The 23,303-nt window shown below is 38.6% G+C and overlaps 1 protein-coding gene across 3 annotated transcripts; it reads right to left on the reverse strand.

The window, feature by feature from the left end:
• Nucleotides 1-520: 520 nt before the first annotated feature.
• On the reverse strand, nt 521-21,366 carry LOC105050557 (OVARIAN TUMOR DOMAIN-containing deubiquitinating enzyme 3). Of its 3 annotated transcripts, XR_012134960.1 has the most exons (9): nt 21,197-21,366; nt 20,980-21,091; nt 20,772-20,859; nt 20,305-20,368; nt 16,805-16,913; nt 16,663-16,717; nt 16,206-16,259; nt 1,345-1,423; nt 690-905 (listed from the first exon to the last, which is right to left on the reverse strand). XR_012134960.1 is itself a non-coding variant. In XM_073244758.1 (8 exons), exons 1-8 carry the CDS (start codon nt 21,222-21,224, stop codon nt 862-864), a joined length of 591 nt encoding a protein of 196 aa, XP_073100859.1. In that variant the 5' UTR covers nt 21,225-21,366; the 3' UTR covers nt 521-861. The 3 variants fall into 3 exon arrangements, 2 of the variants coding, with proteins under 2 accessions (XP_073100859.1, XP_010928936.1); XM_073244758.1 differs by lacking the exon at nt 1,345-1,423 and having other exon boundaries at nt 521-905; nt 16,169-16,259; XM_010930634.4 differs by lacking the exon at nt 1,345-1,423 and having other exon boundaries at nt 521-905; nt 21,197-21,365.
• Between the last annotated feature and the right edge of the window lie 1,937 nt (nt 21,367-23,303).

Consider the following 23,303-nt stretch of genomic DNA (forward strand, 5'->3'; position numbering starts at 1 on the left):
AAACCTACAGTAGTGGTAAATGCCAAGCCACGAGTCCGTGTGGGGATGCTAGCCATTCCCAGAAATTTACCTGCATGGCGATCTACATTTTTCAAGGTGGTTCAACATAGCATCAGTTTCCACAACTCTGGAAGACAACACTAAGAGATCCTAATAAATATCAGAGTGACAAACTAAAACGAACTCGATACATAATAACCCAAAAAAAAAAAAAAACAAACAAACAAAACAGCCCCTCACAAGTTGTGCCACAAGATCCATTAGGTGAATTCAGAAGAGGCATTTCCTACTTTTTCCTTGCTGCACATCATCTCTTACATGGAAACAGGGAACGACCGTGAAAGCGATGTGGAAAGCTATCATAGGGAAGCATATCAGAAGCACAAAAAGGTCGCATTTTCATTCAACATCAACGTTGGACTGTCAAAGATGTAAATAACAACATCCTAGATATTCCTATCTTTTCAGCCGGACACTGTTTTGATGCATAAAACTAAAAAATCATCCCCTGAAAATCATATAACAAGACAAAAAGAATCGGTCTCTATAATCAAATTTCAGCATCCATTACAAGAAAAGTGACAGATGACAAACTTCCATGACGGCATAGTTCATCACTCATGGAACTAAAGCACTAGAGTAATTGCCTCCACCAAGAAGGATAAAACATATTAGACATAAAGTGTAACTTTGGTGGTGGATTTTTTATGTTACCCAGTTCACTTGAACAATACAACCAACAAGTTACAAAATACCACTTCTCAAACAAGTAAATCATAATGGTTTTTTCCACTATATAACAATCTCACTGGCATCCTCTGCTTCCCTTTTCTTGACTTCCTGCCAAACTCGGATCCATATTCAGCAATGGGGATAAAGCCGTTTCCCCATTTTTCCATAGTATGCTGTTAAAACAACGACAAAACTTTCATTTTACAGTGAGAAGCATCATCTCTATCACATACAAAAAAAATAACCAATATGCATGATATGGGGTGCTCCCAAGCTAACTGATGCAAATCACTTTTTGGGTGCAATGTGATATAAATGGAGAATCAATCAAAGAAAAAGGGAGAAAATCCACAGAAAATCCACCCTTCAAAAAAAAAAAAAAAAGGAAACTATCATTTAAGTCCCTCTCCCTCTCTCTACACAATACATACGTATGTACATATAAACAATATAGACTTGCTGAAGAAATTATGACAAACTGAAAGTGGAACTTTTATCTCCAGAAAGAATTCATCTGACCATTATAAACCCTGGAGTACAATACATACTTCAAAACAGAAAACTGATTTTGCATCAGCTTAAATTTCTGCTAGATTAACAAATGAAGCTAACCCAAAGATGTGATCCTGGCCTTCCTTTCTTATTCATAAACAACTTCATCAAATGCTTAAAGGACCGCTTCTACTAAAACCTGAGTCATATTATAAAAAGATAGATTTCTTAAGGTAAAATCTATTCAACATTAAAAAATTTCAAAAGAATTAGAAGAAGTATATTAATATTTTCTATCTTTTGCAATGGATAACAGTTGACAAAAATGGCATTTAGAAGCAAGCTAGCCAAAACTTAGTAATGAGAGAGACCGGCCATGAGCTATAGTGATTTTTTTTTTTGGGGGGGTAAGACAGAGTACTCATATAAGTTTAGCATGAATACAGCCAAAAAATGTCACAACAAAAGTATCACAAAACAGCATAGGCAGATCTACTGCATTGGTCCATAGGAACTCTCCGATGTGCTCTGCTACATAGGAAGCCATCTAGTCTGTGGCACTATTGGCCTCCTGATAGAGATGCCTAATATCTACCATGGTACAGCCCCCATCAGTTGCCATATCATCATGGGCTTAGCCACAGGTGTGTTGTAAGGGGTGCCGGCTTGGGCGTGGCATGATGCTGCAGAGGGTTTGACATGGGCCCAAATTTGCAATGCTCATCGATACATTAGAACCCTCGGGGTAGAGTTTAGGTAGATGTCTTGTTGGGGTATTGAGGGGAGTAATGGTTAGCCAAGGAGTGGCATATCCATAACATGATATCGAGGGGTTCGAGATGCTTGACATTTGGAATGACGATGGACCGTCAAGATATATGTAGATACTCAAAGATTCCTCTTAGTTTGAGGAGGGGCATGGAGCTTTGGCTGCATTTCCAACTCCCCCAGGATTATAGGACACGGGCCCACCATGGCACGATTGTGGGGCAAAGATGGTGCCATGCCTGGATGGTCTTGTACGGAGGCATTCGAGGCAATGCTGGTTGGACAAATTGACCATATTATATGGGGAGGGGATATCTGAGAGGTCTTATCCTCGAGGAATTATTTGATGTTAACCCTATAATTGATTTTGATGATTCCAAAATATTGAGTATAAATAATACTAATCATGTATTTTAAGGATGGATGTAGGATTTTTCAGATATTTAAATTGAAGAATTTATCCATGAAAAAGATCTCCTGAAAAAAAGCTAAATCAAGGAATTCAAAGAGGACATTTCAAGTTTCTGACTTAATAAGTCGACCCCAGGAGCATAGAACCGACCCTTGAACAAAAATAAGCTAAAAATCGATAAAAAATCAAGTTCAAGATGTTCAAGAGTCGACTCCTAAAGTGGCGAGTCGACTCTGGCATGTTGGAATGCACTGGCATAGTCGGTGAGTCAACTTATGAACAGTAAGAGTCGTCTCACTCAAGAAAAATAGAAGACTGCATTTTTAAACCCTAGCTCGGATCGACCCCTGAAAAGTTGGAGTCAACCCTTGAGGAATTGGGATCGATCTATAGCACGGGACAGCACTAATAGTTAGTTTTCTGTACTTTTTCAATGGCTAGTCCAATCTTCCTAACAGTCAAAACTTACTCTCCAGTAACTCGCAAGCCTATTAAGAGCTAGAGAATCATTTAGGAAGCAAGAAGAAATGGATCAAAATGGAAAAATATTCAAATTTGTGAGAGCTTCATTGAATATCCTTGAGAAAGAGAAAAAAGAGAGATCTGTGCATGGAATTTAGAGAGCTTTCAAGAGTGATCATCTCCAACATCTTTCATATCCTCTCAAGCTTCAAAGAAGAAAATTTTAAATATTTAAAGAGCCATTGATCAACAACTTCTTCGAGCTTCAAAGAGTTTAATTTTTTTATTTTTCTTTTGTACTAAAATTCTCATTCTTGTATCTTATTTTCTTCTTAAATTTTTTTGGAAAAAAAAAAACTTGAGGTTAAGCCCGTCCAAATTCGAAATTAGATATTGTAGATTTTGATTGGTGAGTCCGTAAAACCAACTTGATTAATTGTGAAGCTAGAAAATAATCGATGTATAGATTGTGATTGGTGAGCCCATAAAACCAACTAATTTTGTTTATGATCTCGGATAGAACAAACATATTGTAATTGGAGAGATTATAGTAGAATTTTCAAGAGGAGCTTGAAAAGTGGACGTAGGTGTGGGATTGTACCGAATCATTATAAAATTTATGTTGTTTGTATTGTGTCTTCTTGTGCTTACTTTACTTGCTTTTAAATTTCAGCCTTGTATTGTTTAAATTCTTAGTTTGCACTTGTTATCTTAATTCCACTATAGCTTAAAGCATACACCACATAATCACTTAAGTAGCTTAAATTGTAGCACATACTTGCTTAGATTTCATATTTGCTTGAAATTTTTAAAGAACCCAATTCACTCTCCCTCTTGGGTTGCTATCTTTCTGGGCAATAATTGGTATCAGAGCGGATGCTCTAATATTTGTTGTTGATCTATTGGTCTTGAGCAAAAAATCATGGCAACCCCTATTGATTCTTCACTTGCCGAAAGCCAATCCACATCTAAACCACCACTATTCAATGGCACTAATTATACTTTTTAGAAAACTAGAATAAGAATTTTCATATAAGGTTTAGATTATGATATATGGAGAGTCATAACTAGAGAACCACACACACCCACAATTGAAGTAAATGGAGTGTCACTTCCCAAACCGAAAAAGAATTGGAATGAAAATGATAAAAAGATGGCTCAATTAGACGCAAAAACTATTAATGTTTTATATTATTTTTTAGATGTACATGAATTTAATAGAATATCAACTTGTACATCAACAAAAAAAAATTTAGGACAAACTAGAAATAACTCATGAAGGAACAAGCCAAATTAAAGAGTCTAAAATTAATTTACTTGTTCACAATTATGAATTGTTCAAGATAGAACATGAGTTTATTTGCAATATGTTCTCAAGATTTACTGATATCATTAATGTTTTAAATGATTTTGGCAAAACATATCCTAAAATGAGCTTGTCTTTAAGATTCTAAGATGTTTGCCGAAGACATGAGAAGCTAAAGTAACAGGCATATAAGAAGCGAAAGATCATAGCAAGCTATCTTTGGAGAAGTTGATCGATTCACTCATGACATATGAGTTGAACATGCACCAAAAGAAGGAAGAAGAATAGTCAAAGAAGAAGAAGACCATCGCATTCAAATCAACTGCAAAATTCAAAGATAGCGATGAGTCGGAGGATGAAGATGAGGACTTGGGGTTACTCGCTAGAAAATTCAAGAAATTCTTCATGAATAAAAGTTTGAAGAAGGAAGACAATGAAGAAAAAAAAAAAGAAGTATCATATGTTACAAGTACAACAAGAGAAGATATTACAAGCCGGATTGTCCTCTACTCAAAAAGAATCCCAAAAGGAGGAAAAGCAATGCGATGATGGTTATATGGAGTGATAATGACATTTCAAGCTCTGATAAAGAAGAAGAGGAAGAAGGTATTGCCAAGCTTTACCTTATGGCCAATGATAATGAGATATATACCTTGAAAATTCTTCCAAACTTATTTTTGATGAGTTATTTGAAGCCTTTAATGATAAATATAAAAAGATAAGACTGAAAAATAAAGAGCTTAAAAGATCAATCTTCTCTTAGCTGAAGAAAAGAATAATCTTTTAATAGAAAAAGAAGAACTTTTGAAAGAAAAGAAGGTTTTGGTTGAAGAAAAAGAAAAATTTCTGAAATCTGAAAAGTGTTTGGTGGAACAAAATACAGAATTAAGAAAAAAATAAAAATATTGAAATCTATAGTTGAAAAGTTTACATTCAGTTTTGAAAAGCTTCAGTTAATGCTAAAAAATCAAAAATCTATCTTCAATAAAGCTACAATTGATTTTAGTTCTTTAAAAAAATAAAAAATAGTCAAAAAATATGTTTACTAGAGCTTTATACGAGAATCATTCAATCATTTACTTTAAATGTAACAAAGTAGGCCATGAAATTTCAGAATGTAATATGAATAGAATTGGTCACACTTTATTCAAACATATTTGGGTTCCAAAAGGAACCTTGTGCGCTAACACTTATGGACCCAAAAAGGCTTGGATTCCAAAATCTAGAAAATAATTTTGCAGGTGTGCCAAGCATCCAAGGATATGAAATGTGTAAATTTTTGAAAAATAGATGTCTAGGACTTAAAGTGAATGAATGATGATGTTTGATAAAAGCTAAATCTTATTTACATCATACCATCATTAATTATTGAAATTATTTTACACAATTGATTGATTTTGATGATTTATCAATGCTTGTAATGATTTTATTCTTTGACTTAAATGTTTTGATACTAGTATGTGCCTTCATAAAATCTACATGCCCTCCTAATTCTTAACATCATGATTTTGATTGAGAATTATTTAAGAAAGCTGAATCATAATAAGCTTGATTGATTAAGAAATTACTTGTGTACAAATCATGTGAATTAAATTTTGATATTCTCATAAGATATCTAAATATTGAAATTTATTAAAAATTGTCATCTATTCATAAAAGATCATATGCTTGATATTATTGTTTTGCATGATTGCATCTTAGGATTATCTTTAAGGCATTGAAAATCCCCTAGTTGAACCTCACCTTTAGAGTTCTTATCTAGTTCTCTCTTGATTTGATCATGTTCAAGTTGATTACTTTTGATCCCCCAAATTGATTCATTTATTCTGATTCAAATATCATTTTTGATCATTGACTTGACTTGTCTTTGATTCCTATTCTATTTGAGCCAATTTTCTTTCGATCAAAATTTTTTGAACTATTTTCTGTATTAAGGAGTCGACTCTTGAACCTGTGGAGTCGACTCATGATTTCTTAGGATGTTAGGATTTCTTACTTAATGCATTAGTGCCCCTAGCAGTCCATCTTCTTGATAGATATAGCCTTGCATACATTTTGGATGTATTCATATTTACTATCTTTGTATTCATTGTTTGTGATATATTTTGGAAATCAATGAAAATTTGATTTTGTTTGGAAATTCAATGTCTTTGATGTGCTTTCTTGGTTGATGCATACACTTATCTAATTTATTGAACATTTGCTTTGACTACAAAACAAATGGGGAGAAAACAATGTTCCTACAAAATTCATAAGCTCAAACTTAATGAATGTGCATAACTTGAAAGAAAAAGGACAATCAAGTAAAACAAATTTTTTTTGGCATTTATTATGAAAAATGGGGGAGAAATAAAAAAATGACAAAGAAATCATTCATATTCTGCTTGACTCATAAATTTATTTATATTTGTGCGATCATATGATTTTGATCATTTGATATATCTTCTCATATCTTGCATGATTTGATTCTATTATCATTTTTTGACAATTAATTGGTATCAAACCAAATTTGAAATATGCTTGTGTATTTTGATACAATTGACTATTCTTTTAAGAAATGAATTTGACAAATGCTTTCTTTAAATCTCTAATTGGTATCAAGAAGTTTGCTGTTTAAGCTAATTTTTAAAATAATTGATATCAAAAATTGATATAAAGGAGTTTATTTTTACAATTGGTATCAGACAACCTACTATTGCTTTATACTTCTTTGCTTTATATTTTTGGCAAAAAGAAAAAAATATTTTGTCGCAAGTTTATTTCGCTCTGATACCACATTTTGCTCTAATACATTCTTGATATAATATCATTTGAGACAAACCATGAAAATTGATACTTTTTCAAAACTTAAGTGATTGATGCTTTTCAAGAAAAAAAAGGAATGAACTTAAAAAAATGAAGCATGCCTTATGCATATCTTTAATCCTTGCTAAGCTCCATCTCTCTTGAATTTTTTGAAGCTCAAAGCTATTCCCTAACTGAAATTAAGAATCCATTTGTTTCATTTATATCATTCAAAATGGGGAGAGATGTTTTTTAAATTTATATTGAATTTGCTGTAAACTTTCAAAAAGAAAGAAGTTTTAGAGAGAAGTTAGAAAATCTGAATTTGAAAGTTGAATCCAAATTAAATTTGAAAGGAGATGAACTTAATCAATTTCTAAAAGTTGAACGTGTGTGAATTTGAGTTGATTTTGATGATATTGTCTAAATCTTTTCTTTGCACTTTTTGATGCTGTCAAAAAGGATGAGATGATGCTGCGTTGAGTCTATGCTTAAAATACTTGAAAGACTCTTAAATTGATTGATATGCTCATGTATTTGCTTGAGATTATATAAAATGAGCATTTTAGTATCAAATTATTAAATCCAATGAAACATTCATGAAGTATATATTTATAAGTATTTATTCTATCACTTCATGATTCATGTTGGCAATTTAAGTGAAGCACATTATTTTATTATTTGTGCACATACTTAAAGTTTTATCATCATCAAAAAGGGGAAGAATGTTAATCCTATGATTGATTTTGATGATTTCAAACTATTGAGTATAAATGATACTAATCATGTGTTTTAAGAATGAATGTATGATTTTTCAGAGTTTAAATTAAAGAATCCATCCATTAAAAAGATTTCCTCAAAAGAAGCTAAGTCAAGAAATTTAAAAAAAAAAAACTTCAAGTTTCTGACTTAATGAGTCGACCTTAGGAGCATAAGAGCTAACCCTTGAACAAAAACAAGCTAAAAACTGAAGCAAAATCAAGTTCAGAATGTTCAGGAGTCAATCCTTGGAGTGGCAAATCGACTCTGCCACGTTGGAACGTACTGATACAGTTGGCGAGTCGACTTATGAATAGCAAGAGTCGACTCTCTCAGAAAAAATAGAAGATTATATTTTCAAACCCCAACTCGGGTCAACCATTGAAGAGCTGGAGTCGATCCCCGAGGAATTGGGATCAATCCCGGGCACAGGACAGCACTAACGATTAGTTTTTTGCACTTTTCCAATGGCTAGTTTTTAGCTTCAAAGGCTAGTCCAAGCTTCCTAATGACCAAAATTCGTTCTCTAGCAACTCCCAAGCCTATTAAGAGCTAGAGAATCATTTGGAAAGCAAGAAAAAAGGGATCAAAAGAGAGAAATATTTAAATTTGTGAGAGCTTCATTGAATACCTTTGAGGAAGAAAAAAGAGAGGGATCTGTGCACAGAATTCAAAGAGCTTTCAAGAGTGATCATCTCCAACATCTTTCATATCCTCTCAAGTTTCAAAGAAGAGAAGTTTAAGTATCTAAAGAGCCATCGATCAGCAACTTCTTCGAACTTTAAAAAGTTCAATTTTTCTATTTTTCTTGTGCTGAAATTCTCATTCTTGTATCTTATTTTCTTTTTATATTTTTGTGGAAGAAAAAAACTTGAGGTTAGATCCGTCTAAACCTGAAATTATATATTACAGATTTTGGCCGGTGAGCCCATAAAACCAATTAAGTTAATTGTAAATCCGAAAAACAATCGCTGTATAAATTGTGCTTGGTAAGCCCATAAACCAACTAGGTTTGTTTGTGATCCCGCATAAAACAAACAAGCTATAATTCGAGAGATCATAGTGGAATTTCTAAGAGAAGCTTGGGAAGTAGACATAGGTGCGGGGTTGCACTGGACCACTATAAAATTTGTGTTGTTTGTATTATACCTTCTTATGCTTGCTTCACTTGCTTTTAAATTTCAGCCTTGCATTGTTTAAATTATTAGTTTGCATTTTATATCTTAATTCCATTGTAGCTTAAAGCACACACCATACAATCACTTAAGTTAGCTTAAATTATAGTACGTACTCGTTTAGATTTCAGAATTGCTTGAAGTTTTTAAAGAACCCAATTCGCCCCCCTCTTGGGGTGCTATCTTTCTGGGCAACATCTAGGCTACTCTATGCATTCTTGATCTCTATAGTAGAGCGAAGAGATAATAGAGGACTAGTCGGATAAAGATGTGGCCTACTCAAACAGACAAGTCTAATGAGCATCGCAGAGTGATGTCTTATGGGGATTCACGAGAGCCGATCGATCGTGGAGTACAAGCGGAGCTTGTGGAATATCGATTGAGGTATGTGCCTTGGAGCTGGGCGAAGGATCAAGGACGGCCAAGAGGGTCGTACCGAGGAGAGGACAGCTTGATGCAAGAATCAGCCGGTCAAATAAAGTTACTTGATGGGTAGACTTGGATGCCAATATCATGGCAGCGCATAATATGCGAGCAAGTCGTGGGCATAGGATGTTGGATGGTATGGCCATGAACCTTTAAGACCATGGCAGTGCATAGTGATGTGAGCATGCTGTGAATATTGTCAAGCAATATGGCCATTGATGAAAAGTCACATCAAAGATGCAAAAGACCGAGATCATGGCACAAGAGCTTGTGGGGGAGCTTGGATAGCAGAACTCGAAAGGCCTTGGATGTGTATGATCGATTGTAGCTTCGAGAAATTACAGGATGTGCCAACTTGGTAGTTTAGCTAGGCGGCATTAGAGATGGATTTGATAGAGCCTCATGCATGGTAGTGGCGTTACATGATTGTGCTATATAGATTTGGTCTGTGTATTTCTAAAAGGCAGCTTAGTGGCTTACGGATCAATGGTACAGTGGTTATGTCATGGCACAGAAGTACGCTGAGGAATGAGACATTGGGTGAGTAGTACTTGGCTTAAGCGGTAAAGCCTTAAAGTTGGCACAGAGATGTCGAATCGGAGCACTTTTGACAAAAATCTACATTATGGCATAGAGATGCACATAAGCATTGTGACCCAAGGGGTCGGATTAGGGTCAGAAATGGGTAGGGTCGGAAATGGGCAGAGTCGGGCCACACCCCTAATCAAGTCTGGCCCGAAATATTTTTTTGGGCTTCGGATCAGGTTTAGGCCTGAAATTTTTTAAAAATTCAAGCCCAAACCTGGCCCGCATCCAAGCCCGAGCTCGGCCCACGTCGGTTCGGGCCCAAACCTAATCGGGCCAACCCGAATTACCTCAATTTTTTAAAATTGAGGTCGTAGTTCCGGTGGATGTTGCCTCCAAGGGAGTTCTCCATGGGGAGGACCACATTGTTGGTGATCCAGAGCTTCATCGCTTGGAAGGCCACCTCGAACTGGTCGTAGGGGATGGCCTCGCACTTCGAGTATGCCTTGCCCGTGGCCGCCTCACTGTATGCCGCCAGGACGTCCTAGTAGGCCACATGGAGTGAGGACCCATGCATCGGGGCCGGAGTGTTAGGATATAACGCCTCAAGATTCAGTCCACACTAAGCCTACAACGAGGTCCGCAACGATGAATGGACGCCAACGAGCCCAAGATTAGCCTAAACGGAGTCTAGATGGAGCAGATACGCTCGAGAGAAGCTCGAAGCAGGTGGCACGTCCCATAAGGCGGCGGAGCAAGCACGCAGCAGCATGAGAGCCAGCCGCAAGCACACGACCCAACGTGCGGACGCGCGAGAGCATGCAGTGCACGGCCCAAGCCCAGGTGCGCGCGCACAGGTGCGGCCCGCATGGATTTCTCATGCAGTCCATGCACGGTGCATGGACTGACGGTCCATGGGAGCCATGGTGGACCAACGGGGCATTTCCCGCCCGCTTCTTGCGGTCCACCATGGACCAACGGTGTTTCGGGATCGTTTCTCACGGTCCACGGCACTATTGCGTGGACCGGGGTGCGGGATTGTGCGATCGGACGGCCGTGAGATATTGCAGTCTTGATTGGATGGTTTGGAAGATTTCTTTGAGTTATAATCAAAGTCTAATTCCGATCTAAGCAATGTTTGATACGTTTAAAAGCCTGTGGATAAACAGTAGCTCGTAAGGTGAGTTCAATAGAACCTAAGTAGCAACCGTGGGCAGAGGCAATAGTAGGAGGCTTTGGAGAAGCGCCGACAGAGAGCAGGAGCAGAAGCTTCAAGCAGACTATCAGGCAACAGACAACAGTCAATTTAGAGGTTCAAGGGATCTTCTTAAAGAGAGAGCTTTTATGAGGAAGAGCTTGTAAGAGAGAGATTGGGTGTACGAAGGTTGAGGGTGTGATCTCCTCTTGTAAATTTTTTTTTCATAGTGAAGCTTGCATGCTCCGTAGAGGCGAGCCTTTTGGCTGATCCACGTATTTGATTATTTATGTTTTGTTTCTTCTTTCTTCTTGCTGCATCAAGCGTGGTATCGAAAAAGTCCTGTGGTGGTGGTGGTATCTTGACCAGACATCCCCAACAAGTGGTTCAGAGCGATGCGGTACCAAGACGTAGGTTGCGGCGGTGGTGATCAAGATTAAAGATGGAGAAAACAGGCTCAATCAAGGTGGTGATCAATAGATTTGATGGAAAGAGCAATTTCTTTTTGTGGTAGGCAAGGATGAAGAACATACTCATCCAGCAAGGGTTGATCGATGCTCTCTTGTACGAAAAGTTGACTACCATGGAGGTGTAAGATTGAAGGCGGCTCCAGATGTAGGCGGTGAGTACGATCTGCTTGTATCTGACGGATGAGGTGGTGATACATGTACTTGGCAAGTCTTCCCCGACAGTGCTATGATCGAAGCTCGAGAAGTTGTACATGATGAAGTCTCTCACCAACACTCTTCCTCTGAAGACAGTTCTACCAGCTGCGAATGACTGAGGGACAGCGTGCAGGAGCATCTCAGCCACTTCCAGAAGATCCTCACCAATCTCCTCAGTGTTGTTAAGAAAGTTGAGGAGAAAATCAAAACACTGATCTTGCTAGCATCGCTTCTCCTTTCGTATGAGTCCTTGGTGACTGCTCTTCTAGTGGAAAAGAGCATCTTCAAGATGGACGAGGTCACAACGGCGATTCTTCAGAACGAGATTTTCAAAAGGGAGAATCCAGCTTCAAGTTCAGGTGGCAGCTCAGCTTTGACGGTTTCTGGAGTAGGAGGTGGTAAACAGAGTGACAGAAAATCACGATGAGGACGGTCTAAGTACCGGACGAGGGACTTGAGTAAGATCAGATGTTATCGTTGTGACGAGTTGGAGCATCTAGCCAGAGATTATCCATAACTCAGAGATCGGATGAGGGCTACTGCAACGATGGTCAGTAGCGAGTCTGAGAATGATATCCTGGAGATATCTGACGAGGTATCTACTTCTTCCCAACAATGAATTTTAGATTCTGCATGCATCTATCATGTATGTTGTAAAAAGGAGCAGTTTGACTTTCTGAAGAGCAGTGAGGGCACTGTTTATCTGCCGGATGGATCGAGCTGTGCGATCAGAGACATCGAGACGGTCAGTTGGAAGACATATGATGGTGTAATGAGAAGATTGGGGGAGATCCGATACAATCTGATTTCAGACATAATCTTATCCACGAAGCAGACTGAATTCGAGAGACTACAGAACGATAGCTGGAGGAATCCGGAAGATATTGCGCAACGATAGGATTATTCTAGAGGAAAAGAAGATGAGAGAATATTACTACCTGACGGGGAGCTCAGTGCGAGGTAGAGCTTCAGAAGTCAGGAGCTCAGAGCAAAATAGAGCTCTAGGTGGAGATGGATCAAGCACGAGATGTAAGACTCGAGAGGATGAGAGATGATATCATAGGATGAGATTTCTATTGCCATAGGATATCCCAAGCAGATCTTAGATTAGGAAGAGTACAGCATATGACGGAGATAGAATCGAGCGGCTTGGTTCGACTCTCATGTTTGCTCATCTATGATCAGCAGGCGATTGCCCCAGAAAAAAAGAGTGAGAAGATTCAGAAGCTCTTAGAGTTAAGAGGAGACTAAATGTCGAGTCGAGATGGAGATTGTTAAGATTTGATGTCTCGAGATTTGATCCACACTGAGCCCATAGTGAGATCCGCAATGATGAACGGAGTCCAATGAGCCTAAGATCAATCCAAACAAAATCCAGATGGAGAAGATACACTCGAGAGAAGTCTGAAGTAGGTGGCACGACCCATGAGGTGGCGGAGGCCGACGGCGGGCTGGTGGAGGCCACGGTGGAGCAAGCGCACGCGGATGCACGATGCGTGGCCCAAGCCTAGGCGGGCATGCGCAAGCACAGCCCACAGATTTCTCATGCGGTCCATGCGCGATGTGTGGATCAACGGTCCATGCGAGCCGCGATGAACCAATGGGCCATTTCCCACCCGCTTCTCGCGGTCCACCGTGGACCGCAGCATTTCGAAGCCGTTTCTCGTGGTCCACGGTACTATTGCATGGACCGAGGTGCGGGATTGTGCGATCGGATGGCCGTGGGATGTTGCGGTCTTGATCGGACGATTCGAAAGATTTCTTTGAGTTATAATCGAAGTCTAATTCCGATCTAAGCACTATTTGATGCGTTTAAAAGCCTATGTACAAACAATAGCTCGTGAGGTAAGTTTGACAGAACCTGAGCAGCAGCCGCAAGCAGAGACAGCAGCAGGAGACCCTGGAGAGGTGCCGACAGAGAGTAGAAGCAAAGGCTTCAAGCAGACTGTCAGGCAGTAGATAGTGATCACTTCAGGGGTTCAGGAAATCTTTCTAGAGAGGCTTTTGTGAGAAAGAGCTTCTTGTGAGAGAGAGATTGGATATACGAGGGTTGAGAGTGTGATCTCCTCTTATAATTTTCTCGTTTTCATAGTAAAACTTGCATGCCTCGTGGAGATGAGTCTTTTGACTGATCCACGTATTTGATTGTTTTCGTTTTGTTTCTTTTTTCTACTGCATCGAGTGTGGTATCGAAAAGGTCCTATGGTTGTGATGGTGTCCTAGCTAGACATCCCCAACACAGGACTAGGTCTGCGATCGTCAACGACTGCGGCAGTGGCACCACATCTAGAGTGGCGCCCCAACAGACGTGTGGTCATTGATGACAGTGGGGATCGAAGCTGCCTCATGGTGGTGACCATCCACCTCCCCCTTCCCAAAGGTGGAGAGGATGGTGCAGGTGCTCTGTCAATCAGCGAGGCTGGGTCCGACAGTGCCATGGAAGAAAGAGCACCGACGTGGGTGATCTTCGGACGGTGGACGATGCATTGGATGCGGTGGTGTTGAAAGCGGAGGGTAGATTGAGACTCAGTGGTATCAAACGAGATTGGTGGGTTCAGGGTCCAAGGAACCCGCCCTTGTGGAAAAACTCAGCATCTTTGCCGAGGGCAGCAATCGTAAAGTGGTGAAAGACTCCCTGGCGTCGACGAGCGGCGACGGACGGACGAAGGCGGGATGGGGGAAGACCAGAAGATGGAGAACGAACAAAGGCGGTGGCAGACAAACTAGGGCTAAAGCAAAGACGACGATGGGAGAAGATCGGAAGATGGGAGGAAGAAGAATTTTAATCAGCAATCGGACGGACGAACATACGGGGAATAGGGATTTTAAGGCCCTTCGAGTTCGAATTCTAGTTGACTAGGATGGGGCTCGAGCTATTGATCTGACTCAACCCATTTGGAATTGGGCTTGATTGGGCTATTAGGCTATTAGTCAGACTTTTCAGGCTACTGATCAGGCTAAAATCCGGGCTCGAGCCCGGGCCGTGCTCAGATCAGGCCAAAGATATGCCCGAGCCCGATCCGAAAGACAAATGGGTTCTATATTTAGGACCAAACCTGGCTTAAACTATTTCAAGTCGAATCCGAAGCCCGACCCAAAGTCAGCCTGACCCGATGGGCGTTAGACCGACCTGAGCCCAGTTCTAGCCCTAGGTCGGATTGCTTGCGGGCACTTGAGGGTAGGTATTTGGGTAAGAAAAACACTCAGCCTGTGACAATATGTTGTGAAGGATTGGGTGCACTGCCATATGTCATGAGTTATAGCATTGAGGGCGAATTCAATACAAAACTAGTCTATCATAGCAAACAAGCCTAATCCAATCTACATAGGGCTAGCATCACTATTTGCCACCTCGCCATCTTTAGCATGAGGATTGAGATATTTTGTCAGCATGAGATTTTTCATATCTCAACCAATAAAACATTTCAATCTATTTGTTCACTAAACCAAAGTTTTAAATCATCTAGGACAGAAGTGTCCCGATATCTCCATGGAAGGGGACATTCTGTTGTCCCATCTCATCCCAACGATAGTCCTGATCATACATCCCAATAGATTTTTTTCAACTCTATCCCCTTCTTCTTTCCTTTCTTTCTTTTTTTTTCTTATCTTCCTTCTTTTCTTTTTTTCTTCGACCTTCCTTTCTTTTCTCTCTTTTCTTTCATTTTCTTATCCATTCTTTTTTTTTTCCTTTTTCTTGTTCTTTCTCTTTCTTTTCTTCCTTCTTTCCTTTCTTTTTCTTCTCCCTTCTTTTTTTTCTTTTTTTTTTACTTCTCCTTTCCTTTCATTTTTTTCTTTTTTTCATTTTCCTTTTTTTCTTTTCTCTTTCTTCTTCTCTTCCTGCATGGATGGGTTTTGGAGTTCTGACCTCGTTCCGGTCTCATTTTTTTACAAGAATGGGATGAGATATCTAGGATGTCCTCGTCCCGCTGGGATGTAAAACCTTGTACCAAACTATATTCAAACCTTTCTGTTGCTTGATAGCTATTACAAATAAATCACCAAGTAGTTGAACTGGACTTATATGTGTGTGTGTGTATGTGTGTGTATTCAGGATGCAACATTACCATATTTTGGTTGGTTTGCTCCAAGTTATTAGATCAAAATGTGTCCACAAGGTGGTAAAAGTGCTTAATATTTGCATGACAGATACCACTTTTTTAAAAAGCATGACAGCAATTTATGCAGCTCAACTCAATAATAAAGTTATTAGCAATGAAAATGACATGATCGAATCAGAATTTCCATAGTAGTATTAGAAGCTATCAAAATCACATGAAAAGACAATTCATTTTGTAGAATGACCTCTTCCGACAAAAAGGAATAAAGTAAGCTACAGATTGCCTTAATATTTTCTGTTTCCAGATACCAGTATTACAGCTCAAACTGGAATCTGATCTGAGAGAAAGTTAATAATAGAAAGAATATCCATGAATCTGATCATGTAAATCAGAATTGAAGCTTAACTGCAATCTCCATGCAAGCACTGAAAACAGGAATGTACCTCATGCTCAGGTATATAGACAATGATTGGCTGGTGGCATAGCTTTGACAACACCTGAAGTGGAAATTTTTGTGAGAACAAGAGTTTGAATAAAAATACTAGAAAGAAAATTCTAAAAGTATAGCTCAGACATAGATTTACTATGATATGGAGAGATTTGAACTCTAACTGCAGTCTAAGAAATAACATTGGCTCATCAATTAATAAATTTAAAAGTTCTGAGAAGCTAGAAGAAAATTTGAGATAAGTTACTGAAAAAAGAAAAAGTGGAGGAAGGATCATAAACGAGCATGTTACACCATCATGGTTGCATTACAATCTAAGAGAAAATATTGATGCCTAGTAGTTTACACTCTTTCACCTAATGAGACACATATGACAAAGATATATTTAACTCCATTTCATGGAGAATATGATGATCATACAATTTAGAATACATAAGAAAGTGTATACATACCAATAGTTCTGACTCTCCTCCCCAAAAATCGGAGCGCCGGATGCGATTGCAATATCTACAGTAAAAATGGAAAAATTAACTTTCTGCCAAGAGGCATATATCTTATAATCATACAACACTAGAATGGCATGCCAAATCTCACCTTTTCAAAGACTCTTCCACAGTAATTGCTATCAGTGCTTCTTCATACTGAAGTCGTTCTGCATCATCACTGTCGCATATAATTTCCTTCACAGCCATCCGCAGTTCATCTGGATAATATCAGAAGTTAGTATATCTAAGAAGACCAGGAACATAGAGATCATGTAAGGCTGTGATAGTCTAATTCAAGCATCAATTACAGAAAAGATCCAATATATGTTGAATGAATGCATCAGAAGAAATCATTGTCCCATCCAAAAACCTTTAATATGAACACAATTACAGCATAGTTCAGCTTTAACACGAACATAATGACAGCATGGTTCAGTGACTATAAATATTAGCATTTTTTATCCTGACAGACTACTGAACAAACTGAATATCTTAATTCTGGAACCACTGAACTTGTGAGGCCAATTCACCAGAACAAAAATACAACTCATACTAGATTATAACCCCATGCGATGCATGGGATGTGAGGCTCGGGGAGGTTCGAGAGATCTCAAAACCTCAAGGGACCAACTCACACTGCCACAACTTGCACAAAATCCCACAACAATGTCAAGAACACTAATCCAATCTATATTCTTGGCAGAAACCATATGCGATGACCACTATAGGCTATCATCTGAAACATGAAGTTAATGTTTGTTTACTGAAAAAAAAAGGTTAATGTTAAAATATTTTTTGTGAGCAGAACATGGAATTTGCACCTAAGAGCAAGCTCTTAGGAAAGGTGCCAACCAACTGAGCTAACAATTGTTGGCAACTTAGTAAAACTTTTATAACCCAAAATCCCAAGACCACAAACCATCCAATGAATAGTTAACATACTAATATGCGAATGAAAAAGCAAATTGCCCCAGATGACTTGAAGCTATTCTTATACCATGTTTCAATGATAATCTAACCAGCTTCCTATGCAAATTTCCTTCAATAATTAAGAGATTTTTCCATTAAAAAAAGAAAGGGACCACCTACGTCAAAGCATCAACTTAGTGCATAAATGGAACAAAACCAATCAAACTAAATAAGCGATATAATGCACCAGATCTAAGAGCCCCTAAACCAAAAAGTTAGAAAAAAAATGAAAAAGAATAAAAAATCACAACCGCAAACAAGCCCCAATTCTAATAATGATCAGAACCAGAATGCAGCATAACACCTAAAATACAAAAGAAAAACCAAGAAAAGAAAATAAATTAACCTCAACCATACTCATCCTAGCTGAACGGACCAAAAAAGCCTTTAGAACATCTATCAAACTGTAGATGGATAACGCATCTGACATTGTGCCAAGAAAAAGTAACAAAGATGGTAAAAGGAAAAGGATCAAAACCATCCAAGAAATCATCAAAAATTCCACTAATCTTGCCAACAATGACTAGAAAACGTAAAAAAATCTTGCAAACGGTGAGGATAAAAAGGCTTGTGCTACCCAGCCCCGAGTTGGATCAATAAGCTTCTCCTCTCTCCCCTTTCACTTGACCCCCAACTGTGTTCTTCTCCACCAAAAAAAAAAGGCCGCTGCTTTCTTTTTCTAATGCTCTTCTTCTTTTATTTTTCTTCTTCTCTGATACCTCTCCCATTCTCTCTTATTCTTTTGTTCTCCAACGACTCTTGGGCTTGTCCTCCTCTTCTTCTGCTCTGAGGAGTGGTAGCTGGTGAAGGAGATGGGGTTGGATTGGGAGCCACGGCCCAGCCTCCAGAGGAAGAGCAACCACCTCTTGGTCAACCTCTTAGTCTCCACCTTCCTCAGAGGCATCTCCTTTCGCGCCTTCTTTTCCCATTCCACCGCATTCTTGCCCATCTCCCAACCTCCCACAACCACCAAGAGAACGGAGATGCTGGTTGCCGATACTAGAGCGCGCACCACCACACATGGGCCTTAAGGAGGTCGAGCTAGGTGTGGGTGAACTTGAAGAGGTCGACGGTGGCGACGGGACCACCGGATTTCACCGAATCAACAGGAGGTGGTGGAGTTGTTGTTGCCTTCATGGAGGGCGGGGGCTGGTACTTGACATGTGGAGATGGAAGGGGTTGGGGGTTTGCGTGTGCAGCAGAGGGTGCGGTTGACGAAGGGGGATGGAAATACGATATACGTGTCAAATAGAGTAAATACTAATATATACACATGGTGGATGGAGGTTTTGCCTTAGCAAAGCCTCCATTTATATTATTTATATATATATATATATATATATATATATATATATATATATATATATATATATATATATATTAGATTTATTCTTGGCATACTTCTGTTGTCTACTAACAAGTATGCATGGAAGCCTGGTCTCTACACCAGAGTTCCTAAATTTAATCATGTGAACAGCTTCTGCTAGATATTTAGTGCTTTAAATAGATTCCAAGTTTGTTAGTTTTTCTTCACCTGATATGGTGTTTTTTCTTCAAAGATCTGATGTTGAATTTGCTACTCTTATTTATGGAGATTTCAGAAAGATGAAGTGTCAGCACATGTCGACACTTGAACATGGCACTGCGCTGCTCGACATTTTAAGTGTTATGTTGAGGCCAAGTTGAAGTATTGAGATGCTAGTAGTTGACATTTTGCAACGTCTTGTCTTGCATTCCAAGTTTCAACAATTAAAAACCATGGCTTCTAACCTAAAGTTTTTCATTTAAAGCATGGAAGTCCATGCACCACAAATCTTAAGATATTATGAAAACCTAAGATTCTCTATTCTTAAGATACTATGAAAACATAAATTTCTCTGTATAGGTACTTGGACATATTTATGTACAGATCAAATTTGGACGGATTGGGGTGATCACCTTCACATTTGAGGCAATTACCAAACCTCTACACATGGTTCTTATAACCACATCCATGCAGGATACTTAGGATGCTAGAGTTCCATGAAGGAGAAAAAATTACAATCATCTTAGAACAACCATGTCAATGGTTTGCACACTCCAACAGGCTACAAATATAAGTTAATAACATAGGGATCCATTTCTTCTAATATAGGTTGGAAGGACATAACCATTTGTTATGATTTGGGTCATCTACTTCACCAGAGTATTATGCTTCTTTATTTAGCACATGAAGACACAGCTGAGTTTCAATACTCAGCTTCCAATGCTCAGAGTTGTTTCAACGTACAAAAGCCCTCTTATAATAAGATCATACCAAGACAATCTTGAAACCAAATGAAAATTCGGGTGAAGATAACTATGTCAGAACCGGCACCACTTTAAATAGTCCAGGATTGACACTTTCTGAACCATGCTACTCCCATGCAACCACCATCAACCTAACATGTGAAATTACTATCTCAAACTTTGGAATTTCAGAGTCATTCGCCCTTTACCCATAAGAAAAATGACAAAAGTTCCCATGATATAGACCCTTTTCCACATTTTACAGATAAATTTAATTCAAAGCTTTACATATGCTGGAATCATGAAAAGTGAACAATAACGAAGATCTACAATAAATTAAGAGGGAAGAAGAAAAAGATTCTTCCAAGTTACCTGCATCATCTCTCTCTTGAGCTGGGTTCAGTGCAAGTCCCTTGTTGTTTGCCATTCCTTTTACCTACAAGTAATGCTCAAGTCCTCTGAATCATTTGTATCAAAGTTCATAAAAAATGCAAACCATTATATGTTAATGAAGGCAGATAATTAATCGAGCCCTAAACCAGAATAAAGCATATGGTGGCACAGGAGGTAACCCTCTAGATAAGGATCCGTAAAATTGATCCCAAATATTTTAGTTGGTTCCTGTTATTAACAATACTGCGATTTTTTGTTTTGGGATGCAGATATGGATGATGTGGAGACAAGCAGCTTAATATGTACTATCATAAATGGATTAACTCATGAAACCTAAAGAATGAATATAGATAAATAAATGAGAAGATGGTTTAGTATAAAGAAGGATGTAAATAAATAAAGAAAAAAAATCAAGAAGATAAAAGACAGCTCTCCAAGAAATCTACCAGGGCCCGGAACATGCAACGGCCATCACCGGTCACCTTCTGAACTGAATAATGCTGCACTTTCTTCATCGCCGGTGATGATCCACCCCTTAGATTTCAGAATTTGAAAAAGAATAATCATTTTTTTATGTATCGAAAACCTGATTAAAAGCTCTGGATAGATAGAAGAAACATGAACTCAAAGAGGGTAAAAAACAACGGAACGTACAGAGAGGAGCTAATTCTAGCAAAGAATCGAAGGCCATTAGAAGCCGGAGAGGTGGGCGGGGCGAGGAGCTCGAATTCGGCGGTTCCATCTCTCAGTTGCTGCAGAAGAACCTCTGCAACCAAATACAGGAGTTCATGGATTAAGTAGGATAGGGAACAAGGGCGGATACTCTCGCTAGCAGAGAAACGAAGGGATGGGCTTTGGATTCGGATGGTACCATTGGAGGGTCTCCGGCCGCACGCCATGTCGCTGCGATGCGATAGGGGCAGCGGAGATGCGGATATCTTGAGGTTTTGGTAAAAAATTCGAGGAGAGTGGTCGGCACTTCCAGTGCCGGCAATACTGAAAAATCACACATACTTGGACTTGGAGGGGGGTAAGGGAAGCCAATCAACAACTCTATTACCTCCTTGCCAGATGTATAATACGAACAAAGAAAAAAATGGTTACTGAAGCCGACTTGCAGCATAGGATGATAGGGGACTCTATTGCTGCGATTAGCATCTATCTCCAACCATGAAATGACCGTGATGGAATTGCCCTCAATCCAAATCCTGGATGCGTGAAAATGACCGAATATCATCATAAGACCTTCTCATGGTCATAGCGTGCACCATGCATGGGGAAAGTAACCCACAATGGTGTGCATAGCCCCACCTGTATGTTTGCATACCACAAAACCGGCATTGGAATAAAGTTGTCGTACTCCACCATCAAAATTTACTTTCAAGAAACCTGACCGTGAGGGGCACCATGAAACGTGAATGCCAGGAGAGAAAAGTTTAATAAATGGCTTTACAGTACGTCCTTGCAGTTGTGCCAATAAAGTGGATAACGTCGCTGTAAACTCACCCCATATGTCATCCAAGTATATGGACATCCAAGAAAACCTTGCATGCATCGTGGTCTCCATAACACCATGGCAGCTAATGCAGTTTGGAGAGATACTCATGCTTGCTTTGCAAGTCATACACCAATAAGCAATATGCATCCATGAAGCCTTCTACAAGAAATCATGGAGATGAGGAGAAACCAGCAAGTACCGGATCCAATAAAAGGGTAATAAATGAGGAGAATAGATAGATTCATTTGGTTTTGCAGAAAAAATTTTATCTCGTTGGAGTATATTTTTAAAAATTAATATCTTAATATATTATATTTTAAAAATTAATTTTAACATGTTTGATTGACTATTGGATAGGAGCATAAAAAATATATTTTTTAGAATGATCTATATTTATTTAAATATTTATTTTTTAAAAAAATATATAAAATATTATTTATATTTTTAATAAAAAATATTAACCTAATTTTTAGCACATGAAAAAAATGGGTTTCTCACGTCTTGCATGAATTTCTATTTCTCATGAAAGGTGGGGAGCTTGTTCCTGTGAAAAAATGTCATTCTTCTATTAACTGTTTGGCCATATTTTTTTCCATCCTTTTTGTACGAACCAAATGAGCAAAAATGTAGGAGGACCATGACAAAGATGATGTGCCCAATACCCTCTGGAGAGGGAAACGGAAAAGATATTTTGAGCAAGCTCTACGAAGAAGAGACAACCAAGCAATCATTCCATTGCGTCTGATGAGTAAGAAGAGTGGATTCGTTCTTTTTTTTATGAGAGCGAGGAAGGTTCCGGCCTTAGCTCTACTAAGCCTCCTTCCACCTAGTTCCTAAGCAAACAAAGTCCAGTACTCACAAAATTGGGATACCAAATATCGAAGAGGACAATATTACTGGTCTCACGTCACATCAATTGCATGTCAAAAAAAAATCTCAATTATATAAAATATAACTTTCTCTCTCTCATGAGATGTCTTTTAAAGAATAAAACAGTGAAATCCTATGCCATGGGTTAAAAATTGAAGTGGACAATATTTCATATATATGGGAGTAGACACTAACCCATTCGAGCCACAAGCTCTTGATTGTAACAATGATGCCGTATGTGAAAAATCACATCTTGCCTAATATTATAAAAGAATGACATATTAGTCCCACATTGTGGTACAGACATCATCACTAGCGATGATCGGTTGGAGCTAACTTGGATACATAGATGACACCAGAGTATCAGATTGACATCTGTTTGGCTCAATTAATTAAATTGATTCTTGATTTAGTTCTTTATTTCTTCTATTTTGAGTTTTAGTTATGAGATCTTGTAAATCCAACCCAATTAAGTCAATTGGATTGGATCTCGTTAGCCAATTTATTTTTATTTGGTTGATTCTAACATATTTTAGTTGGGCTAGGACTAGTTTAATTTAAATTGAGATTTGGGATAGGGATAAGGAGTCCTAAGTGGTTTTGGTGTTTA

This window comes from Elaeis guineensis, chromosome 10 (assembly GCF_000442705.2).
Source record: "Elaeis guineensis isolate ETL-2024a chromosome 10, EG11, whole genome shotgun sequence".
Lineage (NCBI taxonomy): Eukaryota > Viridiplantae > Streptophyta > Magnoliopsida > Arecales > Arecaceae > Elaeis > Elaeis guineensis.

What these genes read in the sequence shown, in the direction of transcription:
- LOC105050557 (XM_010930634.4), bottom strand. Translation starts at nt 21,224, where the DNA reads ATGGCGTGCGGCCGGAGACCCTCCAATG. An exon ending in CGGCCGGAGACCCTCCAATG is followed by an intron (nt 21,092 to 21,196) that starts GTACCATCCGAA and finishes ATTTGGTTGCAG; the next exon opens with AGGTTCTTCTGCAGCAACTG. An exon ending in GTGGAAGAGTCTTTGAAAAG is followed by an intron (nt 16,718 to 16,804) that starts GTGAGATTTGGC and finishes TTTTTACTGTAG; the next exon opens with ATATTGCAATCGCATCCGGC.